At 42.9% G+C, this 20326-nt stretch overlaps 1 protein-coding gene across 5 annotated transcripts in view; it reads left to right on the forward strand.

Annotated features, from left to right (window-relative positions):
- GSDME (gasdermin E) overlaps positions 1-20326 on the forward strand; it is a 38669-nt gene that overhangs the window by 12345 nt on the left and 5998 nt on the right. For all 5 annotated transcript variants that reach the window (XM_075922186.1, XM_075922184.1, XM_075922185.1 and 2 more), the window contains 3 exons: positions 13875-14046; positions 15454-15574; positions 19744-19932. In XM_075922186.1, the coding sequence (XP_075778301.1) occupies positions 13875-14046; positions 15454-15574; positions 19744-19932 (482 nt within the window). The remainder of the gene's footprint in view (positions 1-13874; positions 14047-15453; positions 15575-19743; positions 19933-20326) is intronic.

Genomic DNA, 20326 nt, shown 5'->3' on the forward strand with positions numbered 1-20326 from the left:
ACTCGCAGGCACAGAGTCTGAGTGTAGAAAATAAACTTTTAATGAAAGAGAGAGAGAAGTAATGTAGCATTAGTTTGGGAAAATACCACAAACAGAGTTCATAACCAGCCCACAAGAAAACGTCTCAGCTCAAGTGGGTTGAGCAATGTCCTTTTCCTCTCAGGTACACAAGTCCAGAAATGTAAGTGTCTCATTCACATGCCCAAACTTTCTCCGTACCGCAGTTGCAGTTGCTGCCATTGGTCAGGGCAGATCAAAGCTCAGGGGTGATTTTCACAGCTAACCTCTCGCCCTTGGGGAGGTGGGGATAGGAGGCATCTTACGCACTCCGTTGGCCACGCGCCGCCTGCTCCTGCCAGCTGCCCCACTGGCTGCTTTCTGCTTCTCTTACTGGCCACTCGCCAGCCACTTCCGGCAGCCACCCTGCTGGCCACCTGCTGCTATTCCTAATGGCCACTCACCGACCATTCCCGCTAGCTGCCCTGCTGGCTGCCGAACTCCTACCAGCTGCTGCTTCCACGATGGGTCTGGCTTTGGGCCAAACATAGTGATTTCAGTTCTTTGTCAGTTTCTCAGTGATTTCAGCTCTTGGCCCACCATGTAGGCTGGCCGAAAGATTCCAGCTCCCTCTGGAATTTTCAAAGTAACAAAGAGACTCCTTATGGAGTCTGTTTTAGGTCTATCCTTAGAACGGGAGTCGGAGAGAGGAGGAAGAGACAGGTTGAACCAGTCTTACAGCGCACACCTGGAGAGCATGTAGCCTGCTGGTTCAAGCTCCTCTTCCCCACCCCCTCCATTCAATCCACTTGAGTCTGGAAGGGGAAGGCTTGTCCATCTGAGACTCTTCGTAATGACAGTGTCCCTCCTGCAAGCACTTGTGGTCTCAATTCACAACTCCTACATCTAGGCTACATCTACACTGGCCCCTAAAAACGGAAAAGCCATGCAAATCAGGTAAGTCAGGATAGGGAAATCCACGGGGGATTTAAATATCCCCCGCGGATTTAAATAAACATGTCCGCCGCTTTTTTTCCGGCTTGGGGAAAAGCCGGAAAAAATGCATCTAGACTGGCGCGATCCTCCGGAATAAAGCCCTTTTCCGGAGGATCTCTTATTTTCAACCTCAGGTAGGAATAAGAGATCCTCCGGAAAAGGGCTTTATTCTGGAGGATCGCGCCAGTCTAGACGCTTTTTTTCCAGCTTTTCCCCAAGCTGGAAAAAAAGCGGCGGACATGTTTATTTAAATCCGCCGCGGATTTCCCTATCCTGACTTACCTGATATGCATGGCTTTTCCGTTTTTAGGGGCCAGTGTAGACGTAGCCCTAGGGTCAACATGGCCTGTGACCCCACAACAGCCAAATTAGCTACAATATACAAAATTCCATTCTAACAATTGACCATCCATCAGGCCTATAGCACTGACTGAACTGGATTTACGTAAGCACACCCCGGATTCCTTTCTCAGCCCAGCATGAGCTGTGTTTACATATCAACAGTTGAATACCTTATAGGGCTAAACAACTGAACAAGTATAATCACACTCAGGACTCCTCTCCCCTTTCAGCTGACTGCATTGGGAACAGTGGTTTAGACCCTGCTTATCCAACAAACAGTAGGATTTTTTCAGTTCACCTAATACAATTGTAGTGCAGTCTGTTTAGCATGAAAATTTAACTTACAAATGTAGAATTATGTAAAAAACATTTTTATTTTTGAATGCAGTATAAAACTGTAGCACCTAAAGTCCACTCCGTCTTACTTGTTGTTCAGCAATTCACTCAAATAAGTTTAGTTACAATTTGCAGGAGATACTGCTGCCTACTTTTTGTTTACAGCGTCGCCTGAAAATGAGAACAGGCATTTGCCTGGCATTATTGTAGTTGGTATAGCAAAATATTTATGTGGCAGATGGCTAAAGATTCATGTGTCCATTCATGCTTCAACTGCCATTCCAGAGGACATCCATCCATGCTGATGACATGTTCTGCTTCATAATGAACCAAAGCAGAGCAGACCAACACATGCTAATTTTCATTATTAGTCAGATGCCACTAGCAGAAGGTTGATTTTTTTTTTGGTATTTCAGGTTCTGTAATTTCCGCATTGGAGTGTTGCTGTTCTAAGACTTCTGACATGTTCCCCACTTTGTCCCTCTCAGATTTTGGGAGGCACTTCAGATTCTTAAACTTTGGGTGATGTGCAGTAGCTATTTTTAGTTTCCTTCTTTGTATTTTGTCATATCTGATGTGAAAATGTTCTTAAACAGGCTAAGTCATCATCCAAGACTGATATGACATGAAATACGTGGCAGAATGCGGGGAAAATAGACCAGGAGACGTACAGTTCTCCCTCGGAGTTCAGTGACAAGTTTAATTAATGCATTATCTTTTTAACGAGCATCATCATCATATTCTTTGGAATAGTGGCTGACGCATGAAGGGGCATACAAATGTTTAGCATATCTAACACATGAATACATTGCAACAACAGCTATAAAAGTGCCATGCAAACATGTGTTCTCACTTTCAGTTGACATTGTAAATAATAAGCAGGCAGCATTATCTCCTATAACTGTAAACAAACTTGTCTGAGCGATTTGGCTGAACAAGAGGTAGGACTGAGTAGACTTGTAGGTGCTAAAGTTTTACATTGCTTTATTTTTGAATGCAGTTATTTTTTGTACATTAGTCAACATTTGTAAGTCCAATTTTCATGCTAAAGAGATTGCACTAGAGTACTTGTATTAACTGAATTGAAAAATACTATTTCTTTTTTACAGTCCAAATATTGAATAAAAATAATATAAAGTGAGCACTGTACACTTTGTATTCTGTGTTGTAAAATAAATCAGTACAGTTGAAAATGTAGAAAAAAATCAAATATTTAATCAATTTCAATTGGTATTCAATTGTTTAACAATGTGATTAATGGTGATTAATGTTTTGAGTTACTTGCCTGAGGTTAATTGTGATTAACAGAGAACCCTAATTTTATCCCGTTTACTTTAGACCATTTCTCCAGTTTGTTCAGATCGTCTTGAATTTTAATCCTATCCTCCAAAGCACTCGCAACCCCTCCCAGCTTGGTATTGTCCACAAATATGTAATTATCTCAATTATTTATGAAGATATTGAGCAAAACTAGACCAAAATTTGTGCGTTCTGGTATATATCACCTTAAAATTCTCTTTATTATTGCTTATGCAGTTAGTTATTAGCCAGATAATATATATTGAATCAAGAAGATGTTCATATGCCTAACCTGAGAAATGGTGAGAGTTCTAGTTCTGTCTCCCAGTTATTGTTTGTTTCCCCTCACTTGTCAAATAATGCATGAAGTTAGGTCGTAATCTCATCAAGGAGGGGCTTATTCTGTAAAGAACCTAACACAGTTTTGAGCACTACTGAAATACTTTGAGTCTGGTAAGATAACCCATTATCTTTTCAATGTAGATTTCAATCAGTAGTATTACATGACATAAAATGTCGCCACTCAGAATTGCATACAATGGGTTGGGGAAAATGAGAGAGGGGGGAAAAATGGGCTACAGAGAATTATATAGAAAACATAGGAGCAATGTGTCACCTTTGAACTCAGTCATAAGTCTTTGGTACACTCAGAGAAAATTACATAGAGTAATTGCTTGGTGTTTCAGTAGGGGAACTATGAAATACTGATTTTAAGATTATATAGTAAGTATTGTGTTATGGTGTGATGATAAGAAATCAGCCAGAAAATGGAAGAATAAAGGAAATAACATGGGACTGCTTGGTGGAATGTGACAATGGATTAGAATGGAATTCTCTGCTGTCTGAGACTAGGCTACAGACTTTTGTTCTGAGAAGGAATAAAGCTTTGCAAAAGTTGACACTGTAAAGTAGGGGGCAGTATTTGGATGGAAGAAATAGGCCATTGTGTTTTAGAAGTGTGGTGGAGAAGATTGAACCGACTAACACATTTCTGCTGAGCCTGTCAGAGAGAGATGTTAAGTAGATACATTTCTTTAGCGGAGTAGCATTCATTTGTGAGTTGTATGGCTAGGAAGTGGTTCATAGGGAACAGGTCATCAGTAGTGTGGGTGATTGGTGATTGGAAATGGGTGGTGCTAGATGGTAGGCTATAGAGATGTTAACGGGTAACCATTTAACTGGTTACCCACTAAGCATCGCTCTTTATGGGCATTGTTTACTGGGTAACAGTTAAGTGGTATCCGGGAGCAGCCCAGGGCCTACCGTGGTTGGAGAGCTGCTCTAGCCCCACCGGGCCCCTGTGCTGGTCTGCCTTCTTCCATCCTGCATGAGCCGGAAGCAACAGCCCATCCCATGCACAGGGCTGCCATTACTGGCCCCATGAGGGGCTAGGAGCAGCCCTTGCCCATGACAGGCGGGCTGCTCTAGCCTGACAGTGGCAGGTGGCCCATCCCCACCTGCCCCTGTTCCATCAGTTAATTGGTTGCACTTAATGTTTAAGGGATTTTACATCACCAGCAAGTGTGCCTAATGCTAGAAAGATTTGGCAACAAAAGTATCGTCAACATTCATAAATTGCCAAGAAGAAAGTGGCCAAATCATGTTTACATTGCCATACAGTGTCTGCAGTTCATAGCGACATTGCTTTGCTCTTTCTGTGGCCGGGGCAGCTAACAATGAGGGTGTGCATGCCACAGTGCCTGGTAGGGATGTTAATTACCGTACCCCAAATTCTGTAGTTTCCACTCCAACTCATCGGATAAAGTGGGTTTTTGGTGACACAAGTTGCCAATGGAGACAAGCCCCAAGGGTCCAACGTTGCAAACCTGGCTATGTCTACATTGGCATGATCTTGCGCAAATACTCTTTAATGCAAGAGTTCTTGCGTTAAAGTATTTGTGCAAGAGAGCATCTACACTGGCATGTGCCTTTGCGCAAGAGATGTGTTTTTGCTCAAGAGCATCCGTGCCCGTGTAGACGCTCTTTTGCGCAAGACAGCTCCGATGGCCATTTTAGCCATCGGGCTTTCTTGCATAAGAAATTCATGTTGCCCGTCTACACTGGCCTCTTGCGCAAGAACAATTGTGCAAGAGGGCTTATTCCTGAGCAGGAGCATCATAGTTCTTGCGCAAGAAGCACTGATTTCACACATTAGAACATCAGTGTTCTTGCGCAAGAACTCCCCGCCAGTGTAGACAGGCAGCATGTTTTCGTGCAAAAGCAGCCGCTTTGGCGCAAGATCGCACCAATGTAGACACAGCCTCTCTGTTGGGAATGTTCTGCAAATAGTTGAGTACTTCGCATAAAGAGTTTGCAGGATTGGGCCTTTCATCCTGTTCCTCTGCAAAGCTGTCAGCCGACGGTCAGGGCAGTGAGTGGTGTGTGTGTGTGTGTGTACTATACACCCAAGACTTCAACTGCTGAGACCGGGGTCCCTTGCAGTGGGCAACCTGGAAGAGGCTGGAGGGTGCCCCAATAAGTGTACAGGAAGAGCTTATTACGCTTCAGATTTTAGCTGCTAGAATTTCATAATTCCTTCGCAGCGGGCAGCCTCGGGGAGACTGAGAAGCGCCCCAACTGAATTTTGCCACCTAGGTGTGACATAAATCCAAACGCCCAAGCTCTTCCTATACTATGTGTGTACTATACGCCTAAGACTTTAACTGCTGAGACCGGGGTCCCTTGCAGTGGGCAGCCTGGAAGAGGTTGAAAGGCGCCCCAATAAGTGTACAGGGAGAGCTTATTACGCTTCAGATTTCAGCTGCTAGAATTTCATAATTCCTTCGCAGCAGGCAGCCTCGGGGAGACTGAGAAGCGCCCCAACTGAATTTTGCCACCTGGGTGTGACACAAATCCAAACGCCCAGGCTCTCCCTATATCTGTCCCTTTATGACCGGCTGAAGTTCTTTTAAATTGTGCTTGGTTCTGTTACAGCAACTGAAGGAGTCAGGTTAAAGCTTAAACAGTTACAGGTTTATTTGAGGAAGCTTATAAATCATATGGTTGCAATGGCTATTGTTCTATTTCTTAACTATTAGCAAAATATAGATCTTAAAAATGGTTACAAAGAAGATAAAGATAGAAAAATAGAAATAATGGTACCAAGTAACAGCTTACTCTTTCTATGTGTACACTTAAGACAGAGGACCACATCCAGGTACAATTTTTACCCCTTTCTGTGCCTCTCGACTCCAGCATGTCAGGCCAGGGCCGGTCCCTCAATTCCTAGGAAAGACGAAAATACGAGGTGGGCGTCCCCATAGAACCTCGGGAGGTCAAACACCTAACCCGACCAGCAGGTAGAGGGTAGAATGACACTCAAAGTGAGTGTGTGCTGGGCCCATCTTTTATACTCATGGGGTCACGTATTTCTCTTTCTTATCTGTAATGCCAATTGATGCTGGTCTGTCTGCTGTGAGACCAGTTCTTACAAGGGAGTTGTGAACTTAATTTACACTTGTAAGAGAGAATTGAGGTGATTAAATTGGAATTACTGGGGATTCTTTTCTCAGTGGGAAATTCCTCCTCCAGGGACTGTGTGTGTTCGAATCAACATAGGTGCCAGCCGTTGGAAGTCTCGCATATCCTGATCTCTCCTCAGCTTCTCAGGATCAGATGAGCCAGCATAGACTATGCTGATTTTATTGCTCCTTCTCTGTCCTGTATGCTTCAGGAAGGCAAATAAGATGGATGATATAGGGGTTAGTCTGTCTGGCTACAAAAGCCTAGGTGAGGTTGGATGGCAGAGTAGACTTAGCCTTCCTGGGGAAACACTGATATCAGGACTCAAGCAATGCAGCTGGTGGTTCTAGGTTTGTTTCTTTAGAGTTGTGATCGTTTAACTCTTAGGGAGTGTTGCAGTGCCTGGTGCTGGGCAGCTTATATCTGTGTTGCGCTCCTTCCTTCTATTGGGTCCTCTATTTTTCTCTTTGCTGCCTCTGTTCTGCTGCAGAGACTGAGAGAGAGAGAGAGAGAGAGAGAACTCACTGCTCCTACTTATACTTTCTTATACTACAATACTGTACAAGAAAAACATCCAATAACATTGAAACATAATGGGCATGATCTGCTCCAGTTGTAAGTCAGTGGGAGTTTTGATGTTGACTTCACAGGATTAGCCTAACTGAGTTTAAAATAGGTTAAAGGAAGTTTTTATTGCACAATGCATAATTAAACCGTAGAACTTGTTGCCATTGAACGTTACTGAGTTATATAAACTTTCTCTTCATCTTTCAAAGTAAATATAAATTAAATTCTGTATGGGTATGTCTACACTACAAAGTTAGTTCGAACTAACGGATGTTAGTTCGAACTAACTTTCATAGGCGCTACACTAGCGCTCCATTAGTTCGAACTTAATTCGAACTAACGGAGCGCTTAGTTCGAACTAGGTAATCTTCATTCCACGAGGATTAAGCCTAGTTCGAACTTACTAGTTCGAATTTAGGGCTGTGTAGACCCTTAATTCGAACTAGTGGGAGGCTAGCCCTCCCCAGGTTTCCCTGGTGGCCACTCTGGCCAACACCAGGGAAACTCGTCTTCCCCCCTCCCGGCCCCGGACCCCTTAAAGGGGCATGGGCTGGCTACGGTGCCCGTGCCAGGTGCAAGCCTGCCAGCACCCAGCCAGCAGACCCTGCACCTGGCACGGATCGAGCCACCCACCCGATGCCCCCCAGCCCTCCCCCTCTTCCCGGGACCAGGCTGGTGGCTCCCGGGAGCTTGCCTGGGACCGCAAGAGGCAGGCACCCGCCTGGGCTAGTGCAGACATCGTGGACCTCGTCCACGATCTCCGCACTAGGCACAGGAAAGTGGCCAGCTAGGGCAGGAGAGCTGCCAGCCTGGCCACCCAGGAGCAGGTGTGCATGAAAATCAAGGGGGTCCACTGAGACCCCCCCGACCCTGAGCCCTGAGCTTACAATGGCCGTCCTGGGTCAGACCAAAGGTCCATCTAGCCCAGTAGCCTGTCTGCCGACAGCGGCCAACCCTAGGGACCCTGGAGGGGATGGACCGAAGACAGTGACCAAGCCATTTGTCTCGTGCCATCCCTCTCCAGCCTTCCACAAACCGTGGGCAGGGACACCACTCCTACCCCCTGGCTAATAGCACTCCATAGACCCAACCTCCATGACTTGATCTCACGTCCCTTTAAACTCTGTTCTAGTTGTAGCCTTCACAGCCTCCTGCAGCAAGGAGTTCCACAGGTTGACTCTTTGCTTTGTGTAGAACAACTTTCTGTTACTAGTTTGAAGCCTGCTACCCATTCCTTTCCTTTGGTGTCCTCTAGTCTTTCTTTATGGGAACTAATGAAGAACTTTTCTGTATGCACGCTCTCCACCCAACTCCTGCTTTTAAAGACCTCTATCCTATCCCCCCTCCGTCTCCTCTTTTCTAAGCTGAAAAGTCCCAGTCTCTTTAGCCTCTCTTCATATGGGACCTGTTCCCAACCCCTGATCATTGTAGTTGCCCTCCCCTCTCCCACCTCCTTTTCCCAGTCTCCCCCAGTTTTGTTCAATAAAGACAGATTCCATTTTTGAACACAATTGTCCTTTATTTTGTACATCAAGAAAAGGGGCTAGGGAAGGGTAAGTGGAAGGAGGTGAGGGAGGAATGGGGTACGGGCCCCCGATGGGGAGGACTGGGCTGGCTCTGCGGGCTTCTGGGTGTGGAAGCTCTCCTGCAGCCCCCCGATTGCCCCCTCTCCCCAGATTGCAGCCTGCGGCAAGTGCAGCCGGGCTGATGGCCGAGTGGTGTGATGTGCCCAGTGTGGGTACTCAGGGCACTCCAAGCCAGGACTGCTTTGCAAGCGGGGCACCCCTGAGAACTGTCTGTCCGGGGTGGGGGTCGGGTCCCTTTAAGCGCAGCCCTCGGCTAGCCCGAGACAGCATCTCCACGCTCTAAGTCCTCCTCTGATGCCCTGTCAGCACTGCTTCCGGCCATCCTTAAATTCGGTTCAGGTTCCACTTAATGTGGACATGCTAGTTCGAATTAGCAAAACGCTAATTCGAACTAGTTTTTAGTTCTAGATGCGTTAGTTTGAATTAGCTTAGTTCGAATTAACTAATTCGAACTAAGTTAGTTCGAATTAGCGCTGTAGTGTAGACGTACCCTATGTGTTTCTGTCTCTTTAGTTTGAGACCCCCAACATTTTAAATGTGTTTTATGATGTTTCTTTTGTAAAGCATTTCAATTCACCTTTAAAGAGTTTGAAAGGAATGCATTGGAGTTTTGATAGGAAGTTAACCCAGACCATATGTGTAAAATAAATGCGAAAGAGATTAGAAGATTGAGATGTTGTATGCCATAAGAGCATTGAAATCTGACTTGTGAAATAAAAACTTCAACTCCATTTGTATGCATCCCCTGTCATTTAATTTAGCCCTTCCTGCATCCTCTGTTAGCTATGCTCATAGTTTTACCTTAGCCTAGTACTGAGTGACTTAGGTGTCTTGGGCTTGATTTACACTGGAGTTAAGCTGCCTTTTGTCAACCTATATCAGTGTCTTCACTACAGCCTTGTTCCCACTGATGTAAGTGCCTTACTATGCCAATAGGTGTAGGGCTAGAGGTGTAGGGCTTATGTCAGTACATAAGCCCTACATCGCAAGAGGTGTAGGGCTTAAGTCAATGTAATTAAAGTGACACACTGTTTAGACACTGAGTTTCTTACATCAGCTGTTGGTGTCTTGTCAATTTCAGGGCTGGAGGAGCTATGAAATGACAAGAAAGCTGATTCTCCCCAGGCAGACTGCTGGCAGGTCTCCTCTCTAAGATGAGCTGCACCACCCCGGATTCTGACTTGGGCTACTGCTCAGGCTTCCTGTTGAGATTCCTGTTACCCGCTAGGCTCTTGGGACTCCAGGTGCAGATTTCCCTGTGAAAGGCAAGAAGCTCCCAGTGGGGAGTTGTGTGGAGCTCTGAGCCCTCTACCCCTCCCCCTCTGCCCCTGTTCAGTTAATGGAAGTGCCTCTGGTGAGGATGCATGCAACCTATGGAAGGAAGGTATATGGATATTGGCCTCTGCAGTAATTACTGTAGTGGCTGTAAGTCGACCTATATAGGTTGACTTAGATTACAATGTAGACACGCCCTTAGTCATTGGAATTCTCTGATGCGTGGTGGACACTGCTCCCTGATACATTAAACTCAGCTTCAATTGCTGAATCTTTGCTGCCTTATGTTGTGTCCTTGAAGACTATTTCTGAGGACAATTAAGATAAGAGTATTCATTCACTTCAAGTGATAATGTTTATTAAATGTTTACTTCACTTTCTGTTTCTTTCATCCAAAATAGCACCACGTTCTCTCGGGCTCCTCTCCTGCATTGTGATCCATATGAGCAGTTGGCAGCCCTCCAGTGACTTCAGCAGTCTGCCCACGCAGATCACAATGCAGGATCGGACTAGGATGTTTATATTATAGCTGTTTGAAAATAAACTGGGTGACGTGGGAAACTGTTTAACTATGCTGTCCTTAAGATACGTATTTCATGATTAATCATTGCCATATGTAATGTGTATACACTCCCAATCCTGTTCACATCAAAGTCAGGAGGGATGCCTTCAGTGAATGGGGAATGTCTTCAGGAAAGCATTCAGTACATGCTGAAGCCACTGGAATGGGGACCTGAGAATAGGATGCTTCAGCTTTGACACAGGAGTTGTAGTTGGTTAGCTGTATTTCAGAGTCAAAGGGTGTAAAAGTGTTGGGGCCAGATTAATCCCATTGCAATAGATGAAACTGAACTCTGCAGGGCCATTATTTTAAACAAAACTTACACAAGTGTTGATGTACTTCTTAAATTAGCACTTTTTCAGGGACCAAGTTAATCTGGTTGTGTGTTCTACATTCCCTTTTCTTTTCCTATAACTGGATAGAATGGAGGATGTCCTGTAAATTTGTGTCAGCTGACGGTCAGGGCTCCCTATATCTGTCCCTTAAGACCGGCTGAAGTTCTTTTAAATTGTGCCTGGTTCTGTTACAGCAACTGAAGGAGTCAGGTTAAAACTTAAACAGTTACAGGTTTATTGAGGAAGCTTATAAATCATATGGTTACAATGGCTATTGCTCTATTTCTTAACTACTAGCAAAATATAGATCTTAAAAATGGTTACAAAAAAGATAAAGATAGAAAAATAGAAATAATAGTACCAAGTAACAGCTTACTCTTTCTATGTGTACACTTAAGACAGAGGACCACATCCAGGTACAATTTTTACCCCCTTCTGTGCCTCTCGACTCCAGCATGTCAGGCCAGGGCCGGTCCCTCAATTCCTAGGAAAGACGAAAATACGAGGTGGGCGTCCCCATAGAACCTCGGGAGGTCAAACACCTAACCCGACCAGCAGGTAGAGAGTAGAATGACACTCAAAGTGAGTGTGTGCTGGACCTATCTTTTATACTCATGGGGTCACGTATTTCTCTTTCTAGTCTGTCATGCCAAATGGGGCTGGTCTGTCTTTTGTGAGACCAGTTCTTACAAGGGAGTTGTGAACTTAATTTACACTTGTAAGAGAGATAACTAAATTGGAATTACTGGGGATTCTTTTCTCAGTGGGAAATTCCTCTTCCAGGGACTGTGTGTGTGTTCGAATCAACATGGGTGCCAGCCGGGGCCGTTCTCGCAGCCTCGAGGCCAGCTTATTGATTTAATCGCTCTCTCTCCACATATCTGTGTTTTTTTTCAGCTTCTCAGGATCAGATGAGCCAGCATAGACTATGCTGATTTTATTGCTCCTTCTCTGTCCTGTATGCTTCAGGAACCTCAGAGAGGCAAATAAGATGGATGTGATGGGGGTGGGCTGTCTGGCTACAATTTGTAAGCACCTAAAATAGGCACAGAACAGGTGGAATGAAAACAAGATAGCACGGGGTGGGGTTCTTGTGTTGCATGCCAGTTTTTCCCAACCCTGTTTATCTTTGTTGTCTATTGAAAGGTCTTTGGAGCATGGATCTCTCTTGCTGTATATCTTTAAGATGCCTAGCATGCCTCTGAATACTAAAATTTATAATTTGTTAATAGCTAGATTGGAAGATTAGAAAGTGGATGTAATTAGTTGGAAGCATGACCTATTATTAAGGTTGCCTGATACTTTCTCTTATAAGTCCTGTTTTCATTTGTGTTAGAATTTTGCCAGACTGTAACTCAGGGCTACTCAACACACGGCCCATTAGCCGCATGCGGCTCATTTGTTTGCGACCTGTGGTGCAGTTTGGGTTTACGTGTGGCTCAACGCACTGCCCGCGGGTGGGATCCTTTGAACATGGCCTCCACTCGGAACACGCTCCACAATGGTGAGGCGTCTCCCAGGCGAGGTGAGCATTGAAAGATACAAGTGGACAGGCTGGCTGGAACAGACGGGTACGGGGTTGTCAGCATTTCTACCCCCAAGGGAAGAAATGCAGGGAGCACTAGGGCATTGTGTGAAATTAGCTATTTGCATATATATTTGCATGTATATGCAACCACACTGAAGTTGCTGCCCTTGGCATGTGCTGTGGTCCCGGGAGCTTCCAGAGTTGAGTAGCCCTGCAGTAACTGTTTGGTCTGAAAGTTTCCATGTTGGAGGTTCGTCTAAAATGGAATTTTTTTGAACATTTTTAGCCAAAATAATTGTGGTATTTCTGAGAACAAAGCTAAGGAAAATGCCTTGTTTTGCCCATTTTAAAAAAAATGCTGGTGTCCTTTGCTTTGAAAAGCTCTAGCTGCACCCACGCTTTGGAGCAAGGTTTTGAAATTTGAAGGAGGATCTTTTTTGTTATTCTCTTATAAAACTGTCCAAATCTGTCCAAGTTATAAGCTTTTGAAAAACTGCATATCACACATGCTCAGTCGAGACTTTCTAGAGCATTACATCTAAAATCTTGGAAGATTGAGTATGCTTGAGCCTCTGCCAGCTACTAGTGTTGACCGAAATCTGTATGTACCATCCCCCCCCAGAGAGATGGAGCATGGCCTAGCCCAAAACTGGACTTCCCCTGTAATGGCTGCTCCAGACCAGGTTGGAGCTGGACACAAGGTGGAGACTGTCTCTCCTGTTCTTTCAATATCCTCTCACCCAGACAGCATGGAGGAGGAAGCTTTCTGAGTCAAATGACAGAACAGTGAGGCTGAGGGGAGGGAGAAGAGATTGTCAGAACAGGGAACTGGAGGGATGCGGGGAGTTAGGACTAGGAGGCTGGGGAGGAAAATTAAATCTGATATTACCTAACGTCTGAGTGCTTGACTTTGCAACCTTCATAATTTTCTTTTAATGTCATTTTTTGGGTGTAATTTGAAATTATTGGCTAGTAGGCAAAGATGTCTGTCTCATCCGCTTAAGTATGCCACTGTATGCACTAAAAATAAATCTTTTTTGTGATGCTCAGTAGTCAATTCCCAAATAAGGACTGCAGTATGTGACACAGTGACTTCCCTATCGCTGTGCATTTTAATCAGCAATAGACTTAGAAGCTAGTTACACCAGCTGAGAATCTGCTTAACTTGTCATAGCTCTGCTGAAGTCGATAACAATTGACCCATCAGCAGAGGATCTGCCCTTATATTTGCAAGATCAGGTTTTGTTTTCAAATCACATAAGAGTCTTCAATTTGTATGAAGTTATTTGGTTTTTATTTAAACAAAAATAACTAAATGATTTCCTCAATCAACATTTTTTTTGTTGCAATTGATGAACCAAGAATTCACTAAATATTGTGAGATGTAAATTGTTTTATACAGATAATTATAGTCTTGCTGCTACCAGATAACAAAAGAGAACATAATAATTTGAGGAGAATACTCATATTGAAACCATTTGTATTTTATAATAAACGCTTCTTACAAAGATTACTGGGCATACAATTGAGTATTGTTTTCTCAGCTGCAGTGTTTATACTGTTAATTCTCTCTCTCTCTTTAATTTCAGAACAATAAATCTAAACAGTAATTTACTGCAACAGATTCTAGAAAGAAAACATGAGGTACTATGTATCTTGACAGAAAAGATAGTAACAACGCAAAAGTGTTTGGTGTCTGAACATATTCAGACAGAAGAAAAATTTGGTAGCGTGGTGGGATTCAGTACAAAAATTATAAAGGTAAAAATAACCCACCCCCTGTGCAGCACCTACAGCCATTTCTGCAGCATTATTAAATTCCCTCAAAACCTTAGTTTCAATATTAAAAACCAGTAATTGAAAAAAATGCACTTTTTTTCTTCTGATTTTTGGACAATGTTATAACTGACCAATATCCTGCCCTTAACTTAATAATTGGTCTAATAGATTTGTTCCTTCCTTAACTGTTAGAGCTAAGCATATAACTGACAGTGAGCATATTATCTAATTAATTTGGCCTGTTCTTCTCCATAAGAATTTTCTAAGAACAGATCAGTCTCCTCGTGGATTCTTCATTTGTAAATATGTGGCAATTGTTGTCAATATTTTAAACTGTATCAGTAGCAAATACTTCTCCACGGGTACTCAATATATTGCTTTAATTCTCATTGAGCAGTAGAGATCCCTAGCTGGATGAGAGTCCAAGCTCTTCTGGTGTGAATCTAGAACCTCGTTGCCATGAATGATCTTGACATGTGATTCAAGTTTTTGTGACCCTATTCATGCCCATAACATAAGATGACACAAATGTTAAAAGAAACTGCACATTAAAGGGGTAAAAGCACAGCTGAAGCCAGTTCACTTAAAAATTCGAGTGACTATTTAGAAAACACACTCGTCCTGTGACCCAGCTCCATGGAGTACTAAGTTCCTAATTGATAGTTTGCTTCAGGTTTGTTACAAGGGCTTCTGAAATAACTGTCAGGACAGACAGGCAAAGCCATCAGAACAGCTGACAAATCCCCACTGTACAGGCACCCTCCACTGCCATAAAGCTATCAGAGGTTGCTCTGTTAACCTGTTCTACCTGCTCTTGTGTTGCCTGGTTGTAAAGAGGATGTGAGGAGGGGGAGCAGAGGGGACAGGGCAGAGCAGCAGTCTGGCAAAGCGAGGACCAGTTTTCCACTAGAGTCAAGGGATTTTACACCAGAAAGCATAAATGAAGGCTGCTTCCTGTACACCCTAGGGCTGGTTCGCTGAGGGTGGAGGAGCTGTTCTTGTCTCCCACCACAGGGCAGAGCTCAGACACAGAATGCTTTGCTGGCTAAATGTTCACAGACATCTAAACTCACGTGTGATCTTGACTCAGGTACAGTGGAGAATTGAGTGACAACTTTTCCTAGAACATAAAAATGACCATTCTGGGTCAGACCAAAGGTCCATCTGGTACAGGACCCTGTCTTCTGACAGTGGCTAGTGCCAGGTGCTCTAGAGGGAATGGATAGAACAGGTAATCATCACATGATCCATTCCCACCCTCAACACACAGTGTAGAAACACCATCCCTGCCCATCTGAAACTTATTTGTGGTGTTAGCCTGAGGTTTATTTTGTGTGCAAGCTGGTCTGTAGTTGAATCAAATTAACAGTGGATGAATGTGTCCCTCAGGTTTCCGTGAGCGAAAATGGGAACGTGAGAAAAGATTCCAATGTGGTCTTAGAGATTCCTGCTCCCACCACTATTGCCTATGGGGTAATTGAACTGCATATAAGGCGAGATGGTCAGTTCGGTAAGTAGAATGCCCATTTTCTTTTGCATGTAGCTCTGACAGGGCAAAGAGCTGCCTTCTGAAGTAAAGCCTTTCTTTCACATGCAGGCTTGTGTAACCCATACACCTAACATGGATCATTGTCCCATGGAGTGGCACTTAGACCACTTACAGCCAGAGATAAGAACAATGGGAGCTCTACAGCCTAAGCTTTATAGCTCAGGCTGAAGAGGCTCCTACACTAAGCTCCAGAGGTCTCAGGTTCAAAGCTGCTGTGTGGCGGTTACACTTGCAGCACCTGGATCTTCATTGCCCTGCATTTTCTAGTCGTTTTCATTGGTGCAAAGTGAATTAAAACACTGCTGCCATTCTGAGTTAGTAGCATTTTATACATTCTTCACACCTCACTTTTCACTAGTATAAATAACTACATGAGATGCAAAGCAACTGTCAATCATACCCAGAATGTGTTAGTCTTTCAAAGTATAACATTTGTTGGTATAACATTTGATTAGAAAACATGACAAAGAAATACAATGGGGCTGGTAGTTCATGAACTTTCCCAACTTAAATTCATCTGAAGATAGATCGACTTGGAAAAATTAGTGTAAAAATGTCCTTGCCATGGTCAATATTTGTCTCTTGGTTATTCCAGATCAAACTGGCTCAGATTACAAGCAAAAATATGCTGCGACTGGGGATTTTGCTTTGGCTTGCTGTTTGTTTGTTTTTTAGTAACTCCCTGCTTTGGACATTCCATCTGGGCTCTTCCTCCATGGGTGTATCATTGCTAGAAATCCCAGGCTCACAGGAGATGACTGAGGGTAATGTGCAAGATGGAAAGAATTCAGGTTGAATGTGAAGGGCAGGCAGTTAGAACTAAGAAAGTACAACTGAGCTGAACTATAGATGTCATTAAGGTGCAATTGAGTTGTAAACCTAAAATGCTTTTCATTTGGGTTGGTTACAAGTGATAGCTAGCTGGAATCTAAATTGACTTTTGAATCACCTGATTTTGTAGGGCCGGCAGTAATTTATAATATGTATGTATGTAAACAAAGGGTATTTGACCTAAAATCTTTGAGACTGGATGAATAGGGAAATTCCCTGAGGATGTGCATTTTACAATCACTTTTCAGAATGGAACTGTATTTCCAAGTTAACTACACTGCCTGCTGAGTCAGTGTTAATAAGACATCAGGCTAGAGAGTTGTATTAAAATATTACTTAGTAAAAGTTTGTAGCTGAGAATCTTTCTTGGGGAATATCTTGTGTTCTATGTCAGCTGGTTAGTGTGTACATGCATTTATTGATCCACATTCTCATGTTGACTCTTTCCTCACTGCGGCCTGACCCTATTTTCATTTTAATTATCTAGTCTTTCAGTCTTCACAAACACCATATGTTTCATGTTGCCTTTATTTGTTGCTTCATAAACAACATATGTCTAGTGCCTTTTTTTAATCTGTTCCATCATCCATCCCTTCCCTTTCTTTTTGTGGTCAAGGAAACTAATGGGATTAATTGCAGAATAAGATACTTGTCAGTAACAGTGGCCCTTAGGTTGTAAGGTCTTTGGGCAAGAATTAACATCTGGTTAGGAATATGAGAATTGCCATCCTGGGTAAGATCAGGGGTCCCTCTAGCCCAGTGTCCTGTCTTTGACAATGGCCAGTACCAGCTGATTCTGCAGAAGATGGAAGGATCTGTCAATCAGTGGCTGGCTTATGCCCTAAGGCAGGGGTTCCCAACCTGGGGTACGCGTACCCCCAGGGGGGTACAAGAAGCTTGTCAAAGAGGTACGGGGAATATTTGGTAAATAACTAGATTATCAAAAGTAGTAGTGTTAGCGAAAAAAGTTGTGCATTCTGGAGACTAGAATTTATTTTCTTTCATATGGAATAGGGGTTACGGGAAGGTTTACTAAAAGCCAAGGATGTACGGGGCCTGAAAAAGGTTGGGAACCCCTGCCCTAAGGCACGAGAATTTAAAATCCTTGATAGATAGATAGATATAATATCTACATGACTGCAGAGGGTCTTAGCCCTAAAAATGTCTAATCCTTTTCTGAATCCTTCTGAACCCTTCATGGCAGTAATTTTTTTTTTTTTTTTTTTTGAGTTTGTGTGTTCCACAGGTTAATTATGCACTGGATATAATAACACTCCCTTTTAAAAGGCTTAATTTTTTTTATTTGCCTTTTAATTTCATTATGTCTCCTTGTTCTTGTGTTATGAGAGAGAATAAATAGAAGCATGTGGCTGATATGCTTTGTACCATTTGTTCTGTATCTCTTTGACATGTCTCCCCTTCATCTTAGTCTCTCTCTGCATCTCCTAATTTTGAGTGCCCATCTCTGGATCTCTTCTATTTCTACCAGTGTTTGAGATTAAGTGACAAGAACTGAGCACTATGTTCTAGGAGAGAGTGCACCATTCATGTTACATAATGGCATGATGATACTTTGACTTTCCAATCCTCCCTATCTCCATTCCACCTCTATAAAGGGTCATGCAAACTTAATGTTCTATAAAAATAATGAACAATTGTAACAATACACACTTTCCTACACACTTGTGTTTGCTTTTGAGACAAAATCAGTGATAAGATTCAACAGTTGTGACTGCTTCACTTACTTTCACATGCTGCTGTGTTTATTTCAGTCACTGGTCTTATTCTCCTGGAAAGGGTAGTTAATTTTTCAGTGATAACATCTCGTGTGTGTGTGTGTGTGTGTGTGTGAATCTCATTAACAGTAATGGCAGTAACACAAGCACACTGAGGGCACATCCAGATTTGCTTTCACTTTTGGAAGAAGATATGCAAATTCGGTGTGAATTTGCATATCTTCTTCCGATCACTTTTTCGAAAGAGGTTCTTTTGAAAAAGAAAGTAGTCTAGACGTGCTTTTTTCTCAAAAGAACTGCATCTAGACTACTTTCTTTTTCAAAAGAACCTCTTTTGAAAAAGCGATTGGAAGAAGTTACGCAAATTCGCACCGAATTTGCATATCTTCTTTCGAAAGTGAAAGCAAATCTAGACGTGGCCTGAGACAGGTTTGTACTCCTTCGATGGTAATCCATTGACTGTTGCCCTTGCAGGGAAAAGCTTTTATTTCTATTAATCTCTTTCTGTTCCTCCATAACTTACTTTCCTCTAAGTTGTTTTACTGATTACAGCAGCTTTCTGAAAGTTTGCTTTTTTCCTCCTTGCCCTTTGAAATGCCTCTTGACTTTTGGGCATTCTACTCCTTCTTTGTCACATGCTACTTTGAAACTGCCATGGATAGTGTATGGGGACTACACTGCCTTGGTTTCTCCATCTGTAAAATGAAACTAGTCTCATTCACAGGGTAGTCACTGTTTACCTGAAGATGGGTAAACCTGGGCATTGTTGTTTAGTTAGTATTCTGTTACTAGCAATAGTCTTATATATGATGAAGCAGATTATTCCCTATGAATTGAGTAGAGAAGAGATCTTTGGCATACAAATGTACCTTCTCCTTCACAACAGGGTGGATCAGTGCCTTCTATGGCACTGTTCCCTCCTTTCCAGTACCCCACATAGAAATCTGCAGCAGCAGAGAATCACAGTCCCACATTGAGTAGGATAGAGGAATGCACATTATCCCATCGCGAGATCAGAGAGACTAAAGAGAAAACATAATGCAGCTGTGTATCCTTTCCCAGGGAGTCTCCTCCACAGGGATGTCTCCCTTGAAGAAGGGTCTATGGCCAGAGGAAGACCCTAGTGTTGTGAGACACTGGGAAGCATGCCTCTACCGAATTGGCATGGACTTGACCTCCCACTGATCAATGGAGCTTAGGGATGGGCCTGCAGGGCAGCCCACTGGTACAGGACCAGGATAAAGCTCCAAGGTTCTAATTTAGCGGATTGCTAAACAGATTACTAAATGAATCCACAAAATCTTGTCTCAGGTGCTGTAGCTAGTGCCTGGTTCCAATCACATGGCAGATTTGTGCACCGCACTGTTCAGAACAAGCAACAACATAGAATGTCCAGTAATTCATATAGACAATAACTGGGTTTTTTTCCATCAACAAGAAATCAGATGCATAGAAACACGTGCACTCAAGAAGGCTAATGTCTACATTGACCGTAGTATCATTATTTGCTTCTGTACACTCTTGTGGTTTTATTTATTTGTTCACTTGTGTTTCTAATTACAGAATTTTGTCTGCTACATGAGCAAGAAGGAGGTTTTGAAAGAGAAAATACAGAAGGCTCATCTTACCCATATTCTTTACCGTTTAGAGACTCTTCCTTTCTCTATCAGCCAGATGCTGTCGATAATGAGAGGCGCTCTGGAGACAGAAGTATCATTCCCAGCAATGCTTCCCTAAGTGTATTGAAACAAGGTATTACTAGAAACGTTTTATTTGGTTACACTACAGATACTTGAGCAAGAGAGCAAATAGAAGTGTTCTTGAAAAAGAGTACATAGAAATTATGCTGTCCTGTTTTTAATAGCCTCTAGAAATAATACCATGGTGAAAAGTTAGGAAAAAATAGGATGATATAGTACTCCTGGAATGAATGTATGAGGGGAGTAGGAGTAAATTGTATATCTCCTAGGAACATATTATTGTCATTTGTCATAAATATAAACGTATGCAATTTTGGTTTTGCATCGGTTTTGTTATATCCCTGCTAAACTTCATAAGAGTAGTAATGATTTACATTGGCATTGAAAAATGTCCATTGAGAATATTTGACACATGATATGAAAACATTTTCTTAGTAAAGCTTCTC

This window comes from Pelodiscus sinensis, chromosome 2, assembly GCF_049634645.1.
Source record: "Pelodiscus sinensis isolate JC-2024 chromosome 2, ASM4963464v1, whole genome shotgun sequence".
NCBI lineage: Eukaryota > Metazoa > Chordata > Testudines > Trionychidae > Pelodiscus > Pelodiscus sinensis.